Below are 12875 nucleotides of genomic sequence, written 5' to 3'. Positions count from 1 at the left end.
GAGAGGGTGGGGGTAGCACAGAACCTCCATAATCTTAGTCTTTCCTGCTTCCTGACCACAGCCCCTCTCTGAGATGGTGGAAGTTGCCTGGCCAGGAAATAAGATTAAATAGCAACACGCAGGCACCTCTTTACCAAGAAGAGGGATTGTATCATCAAGTCACAAGCATGGCCTTTCAACTACTGTGGTTCCTGTAGTTATTAAATTCTCTCCCCTTCTTCTTTGACATGTTGCTCTCAGCCTGGACCACCAGCCATACACGCCCCTCCCCCTCCCCCTTTGCTTGGCTAACTTATTCAGGATCAATATGGACCTCACCTCCTCCAGGGAGTCTTCCCTGATCTCCCCAACCTATGCCTGACCTCAGTGCTCTGGGCTCACATAACATGTCCCCAGTCAGAATGCATGGTGTAGGGGGAGGCAGTGGAACACATGAGTAAAGAGCACAGTAGGGTATTCTGGCTTAAAAACCCTTCTCTGCCACTTGGGTCAGTTACTTCACTTCTCTGAGCCCGTTTCTCCATCTACACAATGGAAAGAGTAGCAATAACCTCCCAGGTTTTTGTGTTGTTGTTTTTTAAAAAAATATAATTTTACTAGAGGCCTGGTGCACAAAATTCATGCACGGGGGTGGGGGTGGGGGAGTGTCCCCTCAGCCCAGCCTGCACCCTCTCCAATCTGGGACCCCTTGGGGGATTGTCCAACTGCTGGTTTAGGCCCGATCCCTAAACCGGCAGTTGGACATCCTTCTCACAATCCGGGACCGCTGGCTCCTAACTGCTCACATGCCTGCCTGCCTGCCTGATCACCCCTAACTGCCCCCCCACCCCCATCAGCCTGATCACACCTAACCGTCTCTGCCTGCTGGCCTTATCGCCCCTAACTGTTCTCCCCTGCTGGCCTGGTCACCCCTAACTGTCCCCCCGCTACTGGCCTGATCACCCCTAACCGCTTCTGCCTGCCAGCCTGGTCGCCCCTAACTGCCCCCCACTGCTGGCCTGATCGCCCCTTACTGCCTCTGCCTGCTGGCCCAATTACCCCTAACCGCCTCTGCCTGCCTGCCTGGTCATCCCTCACTGCCCCCCCATTCTGGCCTGACCGCCCGCAACTGCCCCCCCCCCCCCCGCCAGCCTGATCGCCCCCAACTGCTCCCCCTGCTGGCCTGGTTGCCCCTCATTGCCCCCCTGTGCCGGCCTGGTCGCCCCACGCAGCCTGCTGTTCCGTCGTTTGGTTGCCCCTCACTGCCCCCCCTGCAGGCCTGGTAACCCCACACAACCTGGTAACCCCACACAATTTGGTAGCCACTTACTGCCCCCCAGTCCCCTGCTGGCCTGGTTGCCCCATGAGAGAGAATCATTGATGGGCTGCCTCTTGCATGCCCCCTACTGGGGATCAAACCAGCAATCTGGGCATGTACCGTTGACTGGAATCGAACCTGGGACCCTTCAGTCTGCAGGCCGACGCTCTATCCACTGTGCCAAACCAGCTAAGGCTGACCTCCCAGGTTTTTGTTGCAAGAATCAACGAGATGCTGTCTATAGAGTGCTTTGGAGATGCTCCACATGTGGCAGCTTTATCATCAGTTACCATGTGTTTTTACTTGCTTCCTCCTCCCAAACTCTAAGTTCCATGAGGGCAAAGAGTACAATGTGGTCATCACTGCGTTCCCAATGCTATGATCATGCTTGGCACATACTAGGTTCTTCAGTATTTTTGGATGAATGCATGAACAGTCTATTGACATTTTGTGGGTGAGAGACCAAGTCCCCGAGAGCTTAGAGACATCCACAGCCTGTGTCTGATCCTCCTGCTGTCACCCTGTCATATCACAAGATGGACAAGTACAGAAGACAGCTCGGTGAGCCTTCCAATGCAGGTGCATGCCATGCTGACTCATGTCCTGGCATCTCAAATGTAAAATATCACCAACACAACCACCTGCACCCACCTGCTTAGCATTCTCCAGGACGAGGTGCCCCAGGGATATACACATAAACCGTATGGTCCATGCCCTTAGAGAACTTACATGCTCAGAACACAAGGTGACCACTCATGAACCAAAGGCACGCGAGCAAGTCAAGGCGATATGCAAAGCTCTGTGTTCAGCGTCGGGGGTCCCTAACAGAGACCTGGAGGAATCCAGCAAACTGGGGGGAGGCAGAGGGGAGCGTGCAGGGGACACTGTAGAGGGGAGGGTGAGGAGTGTGAGCACGGGGCACTCACAGGGTCTCATGCAGACGTAAGGTTGTATTTGGTTGTGTGAAATCAAGGGTGTTTACTGAGCACAGGAAATCAATGGTGGGGAGGGGCCAGTTTATTGAAGTCTAGTCTGTTTCCTCTGTTTACTGTAGTCAATTTATCAACTGCTACCTTTCTAAGATATCACTCCCTACTTCGGGAGAAAGAGACACACTTTGGGTTTGTGGATTAGGGCTCCTCTGGCTGTAAATCAACACAGGAACATCTTGTTTATCCAGGACCCTGAGCTAGAGGCTAAATATCCCGAACCTCCAATATCCAGAACATGGGGGTAGGGGCGAGGGATGGTTTCAGAAGGAAAGGTCATGAGCAGCTCAATGCCAAGGACTCCATGCGCTGATGCTCTGAGACCGTGTTCCCTTCCTCACTCTGCTGTGAGCTTGGCTGCCTGGAGCAAGCGGGCGAGCAGGCACTGGGTTGCACTGGCTTGGGGCAAAGCTTAGACCTAAGGACCAAAACTTCCCAAGAAAGCAGGGGTTTTCAACCTTTTCATCTCATCACATAAACTAATCACTAAAATTCTGCGGCACACCAAAAAATATATTTTTTGCTTATCTGACAAAAAAAAAAAAAAGATATAATTTTGATTCATTCATACCATTCATTCATCCCAGAAGGCTGTTGTTGTGTTGGCTGTTGTCACTTTTTTATTTGACCATCTAAGGGAAAAGAGGTCAGTGACCCTGACTAAACAGTCAGGTACTGCATGTTTTATACATTCATGCAGCACACGAGGGTGCCATGGCACACCGCTTGAAAATCGCTGCCATAGACAGCAAGACCGCCTAAAGCAAAGTCCATACCCAGTAGGAAAGGGTCAAAACAGGTCAGAAGAAGGCTCCAGGAGACAGGTTACTCAGAACAGGAAGTGACAGCAAGAGCAATGATAGAAAAGTCCCAGACTTCCCTGTGACCAAACCCAAAGACGCTAACACAGGAGCTCATGTACTAGTATTGTGCATCTACATTAACAAGTAGTTATCATCATCATCATCATCATCATCACAGTTTTGCAGATGCGGAAACTGAGGCCTGGGAAGTTTTAAAAGGTCAACAGAAACTCCAAATATGACATTACCCAGCCAGCCTGTCACAAAAAGTGACATTTAGGGGGGGAAAAAAGTTGACTCGCCTTAGGTTTTGTTTTGTTTCGGAAGACAGGGAAGTGTGGCATAGGTTTCAGAAGGTCCTTTATCAGATAACCTTTGTAGAAAGAAATTCTGGAAGTTGGAGCGGGTATGTCTCAGTAGCTGGAAGTTTCACTTGGATGGAGCGCTATTCTGCACCCGTGCACCCCCCCCCCCGCCCCCACCCCGCCAGGTGAATCAGATACTGCCGTGCTGCACACACACATAAGGTCGTTAGTGCAGGCTTCTGTGTGGGTTCTTGGCCGAAGAAATGTTCTGTCAAGTCTTCTTAGTGGTTTTTGCACTTTGTAAAACACGTTTTCTCCCCAGAGCCATCTGGAAATGACCAATTCTTAACGCAGGCTCTCGAATTTGGTTTTATTGGGTGGAGCCGCCGGGCTGGGCTGGGCTGGGCTGGCATCCATGCCTCTGTGGGGATGACTCGTAAATAAGCCATGTATCATATGCAGTGGGTGTTTTTCAAAAGGCACAGATTTTAGATTTCAGAAATGGAGAAAGATTCCGTTTTGTTGCGTGTGTTTCTAAAACCCTTGCATTCAGCCAGTTGGCGGATGACTCGGGTGAAAGGCAGCCAGCAGTGGCCTCTCCTCACCACAGAAGTGGCTGCTCCCTGTTTGCTCAGGTGGCCCCGACTCCTGCCCTTTTGTCCCTGGGCCACACCAACCTGGCAGGGCCACAAGGCCTCTGGTTGCTGCCCACAGCCAGTGACTAGGCCCCAGAGCAGCCTTTGGGGGCTGGGGGCCGGGATTCCTAAGAATGGCCAGGCGATGAGGCTGTGAGTGAAAGTTTCCAAGCAGACGGAACACAATTCACAAGCAAAGGTTCGGGGAAAAGGTCTCTGTCTGGAGTTTAGTCAGTAATCGCTCAGACCAGTGATTTTCAATTGGTGTGCTGCAAGACTTTTATTTCTTACTGATCTTAGAGAAAAGAAGGAAGAGAGAGAGTGAGAGAGAGAGAGAGAGAGAGAGAGAGAGAGAGAGAGAGAGAGAAACATCAATGTGGGGGAGAAACGCTGATTGGTTGCCCTCCACATGCACTCCGACTGGGATCGAACCTGAAACCTGGGTAATGTGCCCTGACCCGGGAATCGCGAAACCTGGGTAATGTGCCCTGACCCGGGAATCGCAACCTCAATATCTTGGTGTATGGGTTGACACTCCAACCAACTGTGCCGGACCAGCCAGGGCTGCCACCAGTATTTCTAAAACAGGCAATACCTGACTATTTAGTCAGGGGGACTGACCTCTTTCCCCTTAGATGGTCAAATAAAACAATGACAACGGCCAACACAATAGCCATCCAGTGTGAATGAACCAAAATGATATCTATATTTTTGGGTCAGATGGGCAAAAAATACACTCTTTGGATCGCTGAAGACTTTTAGTGATTACTTTATGTGTGCCAGGAGCTGGAAAGGTTGAAACTTGCTGGCCTAGCCCTTTGGGTTGATTTCAAGGCACAGAGGGCCAACTGCTTGGCCAGGCCAGGCCTCTCCATCAGGGCGCATTTTCGGGCCCCGGGGCAGTCTTCGCAGCTCATCCTGCACAGAGGAAGGAAGAAGCGGGGGCGAGCAGGAGGGGCTGGCTGCTTTTCTGACTTCCTTACTCATCTCCCTTTTCTCGGAAGTGTCACTGCAGCGTCCTCATCAGAAGGATGGTCCAGGCAGCGCCTCTTGGTGAGCACCACCCGATGGGCTGCCGGAGCCACAGGCCCTTGGAAACAGGCACCCGGAATCAGAGGAGAAAGGAGGCTGCGTTCCTTTGCTAGTAAGTGCTTTCCAAACCCAGGAGCTCCCTCGGAACAGAAACGAGAGGGGGAAAGAGAGGAGGAACCGGACAGCACTTCCAGGACTTCAATTAGATTAATGGTTCCTTTCGCAAGTGAACTGAGGCGGTGGGGGAGAAGCCCACTGGTTCTGAATGCAAATGGCCAGGGAAGAATCTCAAAAATACCTTGCAGAGCGAGAGGTTGAGAGGACCGGATGTGTCTCTCTAAATACAAAAATTAATCGGGGTGAGAGAGACATGGGGAGTGGAGGGGACACGGGGGAGGGGGAGAGAATGAAGGACAAGGTTAAGTAGCAGGGGCTTGACCCCAACAGACCCTTTCTGACAATTTGGCACTGGGGGAGAGAGACCCCAGAAAGGTTTTTCGCTGACCTTCCTGACCTTTCTGGTTCAAGCCAGCAGCACGGAATGGGGGAGTGGGAAGGAAAACAGGAAGCTACTTAGTGAAGATGGTAAACTGGAGGATAACCTGTCACGGGCCTGCTCCAACTCAGCATGAAAGGACTCTGCCCTCTTCCCCAAGGGCGGCAGCAACCCGCGTTCTCCCATCCCTGGAACTGGGTCTTGGAAGGGGAAGGGGCTCCCTGCAGCCCCAAACAGGGCGGGAGCATGTTTTCCTGGCCTTTCACACTCCAGAACATGTTGAAAGCCATGCTCACCAGCTCCTGAGTGTTTCCTTCCGAAGCCGTGCCTTCTCCCTCTGCCGCTATGAATATACATAGGATGACCTCCTAGCAATTTCCCTGGGAGATTTGCTGGCATAAGCAGAACAGAATTTGGCCCTCAGTCGAGAGAGGTGCTTAGTCAAATTTCTCTGAGCTCAGACCCAAGCGCTCGGTGCATTACGATTCAGTCTGTGCCAACCTCCTGCAGCCCAGCCAGAGGCTCCAAGAGCAAAAACACCTCATAAAGAAGCCCTTCTCACAGAAATTCTTGGTAAAGTTCACTGGCAGGAAACGGGCGGCCCTGCGATTCTGTGCACACGTGTCCGAGGGTGTGCACTGAACTTAGACAAAGAGGAACTGGGGAGCTTACCCTGTGTCCTTCCATGAGTCAAGAGACGATCTGCGATTAGAAACTCGGCCTTATGATTCTTTGTCACATGAGGCATCTATCCAGGAAACCCTTGGGTCCTCAACAAAGACTAACTCTCGTTAGGAGAAAACCATTGCGTAGGTGAAAAGCAGTCCTCCGAGGGCAGCAATGACACTGAAGCACGGGTTCACCGTGAATGCCGTGTTAACACGAGGGCCCTATAAATCAAGGTGCGGGAGCGGGCAGCATTGTCATGCCAAGCATGTGAATGTGCTTTGTACCATCGAGTGGGCTCTGTCTTACAGTGTCTCCAGAGGGTTTGGCCTGGTTACAGAGGGTCCCGTTTTCTGCCTGGTTACAGAGGGTCCTGTCTCTATGAGGAAGCGCTGGCTGGATCCAGGTCCGCGTCCTGTACCTTTCCCAGCAGCTGGCCCCTTGATGAGTTTTTCATTACTTGCATTGCCTTGGTCACAGGAAAGGCTCAGACTACCTAGCAACCATAAGGGGGCACTGGACACCCACTGGAGCAGTGGCACCTTGTAGGTGCTCCTCTGGAGCCAGACACGACCTTCTGCACAGAAAACTTTCCCTTTTGTTTCAGGGAGGAAACACGTAGTCACATTCTCGACATGACAAGGCTGCCTGCTCCCGCGCCTTGATTTATAGGGCCTTCGTGTTAACATGGCATTTCTGAAGCACTCCCAGATGTCTCCATGTCCACGTGGTGTCTCCTGAGCCACACATCTCCACCGTGACAGGACCGAGGGTGTGAGACCAGCCGAGTCACCGCAGGTGACTGACTTAGGTTCCCTGGGCTCTGGCTGTTCTCGTTGGCAACATGGAGGCGGTAAGGACCCCCATTTCCCAGGGCCCTTGTGAGAGTGGAGTGGGTTGATATTTACAAAGCAATTAGGAGAGTGCTTATTAGATAAATGCAGCCTTGAGACTCTAACCTGTGCAGCACAGACACCAAGAAGCAATGCACATCCTAGATCATACCCGTGAAGACTCCGATTTTTAACTGTAAGGAAACCAGCTGCCATTCCCCACAACAACAGCCCAACTGTCCGCGGCTGGATGTAGAGGGAGTCTCCACGTGGGGATTGGGCTACTATTTTATTAAGGAGGCTGGTGGGGTTCCTATGTGTGGTCGCATAAGAGGAAACGGGGAGACAAGTCCCAAAATCAAGAAGAGCTGCTGTTTTGTAGTCCACCTCCCACCCTGCCCCCACAGGGAATTCCCCCCACTGCCAGCTTTTGAAGATAGGATGCTATTCCTTACACAATTCACTCAAGAAGGCTCTTTCCTCCATACTATGGGACCAATTGGCCTTTATTTCCCCCTGAAAAAGCATGTCATCTTGGGTTCCCCTCGGACCCAGATCCGGCGCCCTTTAGCAGGCCAGGTGTTTCGCAGGCCCGGTGTTACGGGTGTGGCCATTAGGTGGCGCTGCGGTCGGAGCCGGGCTGGAAGGAGGGAGGGCGGGAGGGAGAGTGTCTCAAGGATGCACAGTGGGCAGGAGGGTGCTTACTTGCAGTCATGCTTCTCGATTTCGAAGTGCGGGTTGAAGTTGAGGACAATCTTCTGGTTGGGTTCGGGCGCGTAAACAATCCACTCGCAGTTCTGGTGGGCCGGGTAGTCCTGGGGGTAACCTGGCGAGGTGATGTAGCCAGCATATTTGGAATTCAAACGACCGCCACAGGGTGGGTCTGAAAGAGAGGGCAAACAACCCAAGGAACTTCAAATATGTTCCAGCATTTTTTTCCCCCCTCTCCCTGTTTCTCTCCTCTACCAGTGGCCTGAAAGGGTTTTACAGACCTTTTATGGCAGTCCAGGAAGCTAACCTACTTACTCATTCAGTGGAAGAGGTTATTTCAGCCCATCTCCCGCCTCCTCACATGGCTGAGCACACACACACACACACACACACACACACACACACATACTCACTCTCTCTCTCTCTCCCCAATGAAAATATTTCAGAAAGTGGTGGCCAATGTTCCCAATCACATGCTCTGGGATTAAAAAAAAAGAACAAGAAAGCTGCAAAGTTAACATGCCTCCCTGCCTTTTCCTGCCTCCTGGCCGTGGCCCATCTTCTTCTGCGCTCGCTCAGCCTCTCCTCTATCTTTACCTCATAAATCCTTCATGCTCTCGGGCCTCCCAGCCCAGCCCAGCCCAGCCCAGGCCGCCAGAAGTAACGGCTCCGGGAACTGACAAGAGCGGTTTTGTGGTGCCGACCCACAAGCCTGGTAACAATTACATGTGATGCGGAAGACGCGTTTTCAGCTTTGGGCCAGAACAGGCCCTGGAGGGTGATTTCAGCCTTTTTTTTTTTTTTTTTTGAAAGAAAGCAAAAGCAAAACTCCCAAACACTTAATTCCACATCCACCACAAATTTGATTTATGATTTCATTATGCACGGAGTGGAAAATCTGCATAGGAGAATCCACCAACTCTGACCTCAGAGCCTCGACAAAGAGCGCTTTGTGCTGAGTGGACGGCTGGCTCCCCCCCCCCGCCCCCCCCCCCCGAGCTTTCTGCCCACTGTCCCTCCTGCCTGGTCACCACCAGCAGAGTGTGCTGCTGCTTTGTCCCTGGTCAGCAGCCCTGGGGAAGGGGCTGGCGGAGCCTGGCTGAGCATCCCTCCCGCCCTCCCCACAGTGCCGGCTGGAGGCAACAGCTACATAAGTGCCAGGAGGGAATGGGGCCGTCTTCAAAGGCAGAAAAGGTGGGCGATGACATTTGAAGAATCTCACATATTTGGGAGTGAAGATCTTCCATCCCCAGGAGGGGTTCCTGGGAAATGGGGGGGCTTCGCTTAAGACTACCTTAGAAGAGAGGACAGGAAGACACAAGAGACCTGGAAATATCCAGAAGCCTCTGGGAGACCTTCCTGAGAGCCGTGCCGCTCTTAGCATCAATCACGATTTAATATCGCCATCTGCACGGAGCAGCGTGGGCCCGTGAATTATGCATGAGGGCTCAGCAGCCGCCCTCCAGGACGGGCCTCTCTCCTGCGCTCTCTCTTTGAGGGAAAGGGTCATGCATTTTTTAACTCTACAGGTGCACTTCCCTCTTCCCCGCGCCTGTTGGCATGACCGTCTCCCGGAACTCTGCTTTAGATTACCGGGCGGGCAGGCTTCAAACGCATAAAAGATGGGCACAGTGGTGGTGGGGGACACACAAATCCACACAAGTGGCCTTTAGGCCTCAGCGCCTCCAAGAGCTCAAACTGTGCCCTGTTGCGCTGCCCAGAACCAAATGGATTCAGGTCCCATTTCCTGCTGGGTAGAAAACAAAAGCAGGCCGTTTCCTCTGGCTGGCAGAGACCACATCATCCTCTAGCTCATGACCCTGCACCCTCCCGAGGCCAGGAGGACAATGGGCCCGGCCCTCCTGCCCAGATGAAGGTGAAGCCAGCAGCCGGGCCCGGTGCCACCGCGTCCCCTGCAGCCAATCCCCGAGGGCTTGCCAGGTGCCCTCACCACTCACCCAAGCTGGGCACCTAACATCTGGTAGCGAGTCCGATGGGGGCCCTTTGGTCCTGGCTCATGCATGTGAAATGGGACCACGAGTGGCCCTCTGAGAAGGCGGGGAGGGGGGAGGGGACTTAGATCACCAGCTGTCTTACAGCTCGGAGGAGAGGAAATTGTCTCCGAACATGTCTATGGAAAGAAGAACTTCACTTCCTCAATGCCCCCACGGCGCCCGGTTTACGCTTTGAGTAATTAGAGCAGGCACACGTGATCATCAGGAAAGACAGGAAGCTTCCTCAGAGGAAGGTTTCATTTCTGAGCCACACCAGGAGTCATCACTTCCCCACTGGAGAAAAAAAGTTAAACTACGCGTGTGTCCCATAGCTGCCTGCCTGCCTGTTCTCCTGGTTAAAACTTACTTCACTCAAAGGAAAAGGAGTAACTCTTTTTTTTTTTTTTCCCCCTGTCCTCTCTTTATCAGGAAAATCGAGGCACTCATTAAAATATTTGAGAACTCATTGAAACATCTGCTTTGCTTGTGTGTGGTTAGCCGCTCCAATATCCAAACATTTACAAACTCACATTGTTTTTTTAAAAACGTATGTATGTTTATTTTTTAATGTTTTTATTGATTTTAGAGAGAGAGGAAGGGTGAGGGATAGAGAGATAGAAACATGGATGAGAGTCGGCTACCTCCTGAAAACCACCTACTGGGGATCAAGGCCACAACCCAGGCGTATGCCCTGACCAGGAATCGTGCCCTGGCCAGGAATCGAACCAGGGACCTTTTGGTTCATGGGTTGATGCTCAACCACTGAGCAACACCAGCCGGGCACAAGCTCACATTCTTGTCTGGATGGCACTCACACTGAGAAACACACACTTGGATACCAAACATACATTGGGTACACATACACATCCTATATAATAAAAGCCTAATATGCTAAGTAGTCCAGTCGTCCAGTTGGCTGTTTAAACAATCAAAGCGTAATATGCTAATGATATGTTAAGGCCGCTCAACTGCTCGCTATGACATACACTGACCACCAGGGGGCAGACGCTCAATGCAGGAGCTGCTCCCTGGTGGTCAGTGCACTCCCACAGGAGGAGTGCTGCTCAGCTAGAAGCCGGGCTCACAGTGAGCGCAGTGGGGGTGGCAGGAGCCTCTCCTGCCTCTGTGGCAGCGCTAAGGTTGTCTGACTGCCGGCTTAGGCCCACTGCACCTGGCCTAAGCCGTCAGTCGGACATCCCCAGAGGGCTCCCAGACTGCAAGAGGGCGCAGGTCGGGCTGAGGGCCCCCCCACCCCCCGCCCCGAGTGCACAAATTTCATGCACCGGGCCTCTAGTTAGAAATTAATGCTTTAGCCCTGGCTGGTTTGGCTCAGTGGATAGAGTGTCAGCTTGGGGACTGAAGGGTTCTGGGTTCGATTCCTGTCAAGAGCACATGCCTGGGTTTCAGGCTTGGTCCCCAGTAGGGGGCGTGCAGGAGGCAGCCAATCAACGATTCTCATCATTGATGTTTCAATCTCTCCCTCTTCCTTTCTGAAAAAAAAAAATTATATATATATATATATGAAACTAACACTTTAATCCTGTACAAACTTCCACACCCTCTCATAAAAGATCAGACATCATTTGCACAGACAGATCCATCAAGATAAATACTAGAATTTTCATCTCTGTTCCTTGGAGAAAACTGAACTCTTGAAATCTATCAGTAAAAATTGTAAAGAAGACACACTTAATCCATCTATGCCTCCTCTCGATAACTGGTCTTTCATTCCCAGGTTTGAGGACCCTCCATTTCTAAAATGCAAACACACGCCCAAGAGGAACGACCCAGGTTTTCTTCGGAAGAGCTACACTATCCTCTCCTCCCGAGGCCTTTCCTGTGTCCAAGTGGAACAGCATACAGCTCTCTCCAGAGGAGTCCAGTCCAGCCAAAAGAAAGGTGAACTCAAGGGCAAATGCCTTTAGGGCCAATATGCATATACAGAAGAGAAGTTGACCCAGCTGAAGTTTGAGCTACTGAGCCTGTTTGGTGAGTTGACCAGGGACTCCTTTCTCCCTTGATTTTGTAACTACCTTTTACCTGGGGCAAATTTCCCAAAGAGGAGCAGGCAAACCCAGGCCTGATCTGCTCAGAGAAGTTTTCTCCTGCAACTGAGATGGACCAGGTCCTCAGAGGCCCCAGGATAAAAGGATTAAAGTGATACCTCTAGGGCTAGGCAACAGTATGGAGATTGAGGGGGGGCGGGGAGGATGAAGAGGGGAAAGGGGGTCAAATACATGGTGACACAAGGAGACTAGACTTGGGGTGGTGGGCACACAGTGCAATATACAAATGATGTATTATAGAACTGTACACCTGAAACTTACATAATGTTATTTACCAATGTTGCCCCAATAAATTTAATTTTAAAAAAAGTAAGTTGAAATAAAGGGAATACTATGTTCTGAAGTCCCAAAGGTCTGACACTCCCCTCCCTCCATAACGACTACTTAGGTGTTTTTATTTGATATAAAATGTCAGATTATTTCTGACATTTTTCTCCCCTTACCTCCTCCCTCCCTCCCATGCCCTTGCTTTGCTGATGGCCTAAGCACTACCTGATGCTGCCCTGGGGTTAGCAGGCCGTGGATCAGGTGAAGAAATTTTGTACCCGTCCACCTACAATTCTCAGGTACTCTGCCAGCTTCAGAGGGAACTCACCCTCCTACAGAACCCAATTTCAGACAACTCACTGGTTCCTAGTATGATCTGATTTTTAGTAAGAAGGACTAAAAGAAGATCTTTTTAAAAACCTGGTCTGCCTTCTCAGGGAACTCAACTGGAGCTGTTTTAAAGGATCACTGTAGAGCCTGAACTTGACAATAATAGTTGTTCAACGCTGAAGCCTGGCTATAGTGAGACTTTTAAATGATCAGAATCACAGGGGTGACACCAGGTGACACCAGGCAACCGCCTGCAGACAGTCCCATAGTAACAATCAGATCCCTCGATTTAGCTGAACTGAGGGGAAAAGTCCTTGGCAAAAACCGGGGAATTTAGGGCTGGACGTGGGACTGGAGAGGCAAGGTGTTATTGATGGAGGGTCGGGGGTAAGGGGACCAGGTTACTGGGAAGGGGAGGGGGTACTGATATTACCAAGAAGACATGGCACCT

At 51.4% G+C, this 12875-nt stretch overlaps 1 protein-coding gene across 4 annotated transcripts in view; it reads right to left on the bottom strand.

The window, feature by feature from the left end:
- NRP2 (neuropilin 2) overlaps nucleotides 1–12875 on the bottom strand; it is a 120062-nt gene that overhangs the window by 95788 nt on the left and 11399 nt on the right. For all 4 annotated transcript variants that reach the window (XM_079782625.1, XM_079782626.1, XM_079782627.1 and 1 more), the window contains exon 2: nucleotides 7762–7939. In XM_079782625.1, the coding sequence (XP_079638751.1) occupies nucleotides 7762–7939 (178 nt within the window). The remainder of the gene's footprint in view (nucleotides 1–7761; nucleotides 7940–12875) is intronic.

This window comes from Cnephaeus nilssonii (assembly GCF_951640355.1).
Source record: "Cnephaeus nilssonii genome assembly, chromosome: 10".
Lineage (NCBI taxonomy): Eukaryota > Metazoa > Chordata > Mammalia > Chiroptera > Vespertilionidae > Cnephaeus > Cnephaeus nilssonii.
The sequence above is the reverse complement of the archived record's forward strand: the minus strand, read 5'-3'. Positions and strand labels throughout refer to the sequence as shown.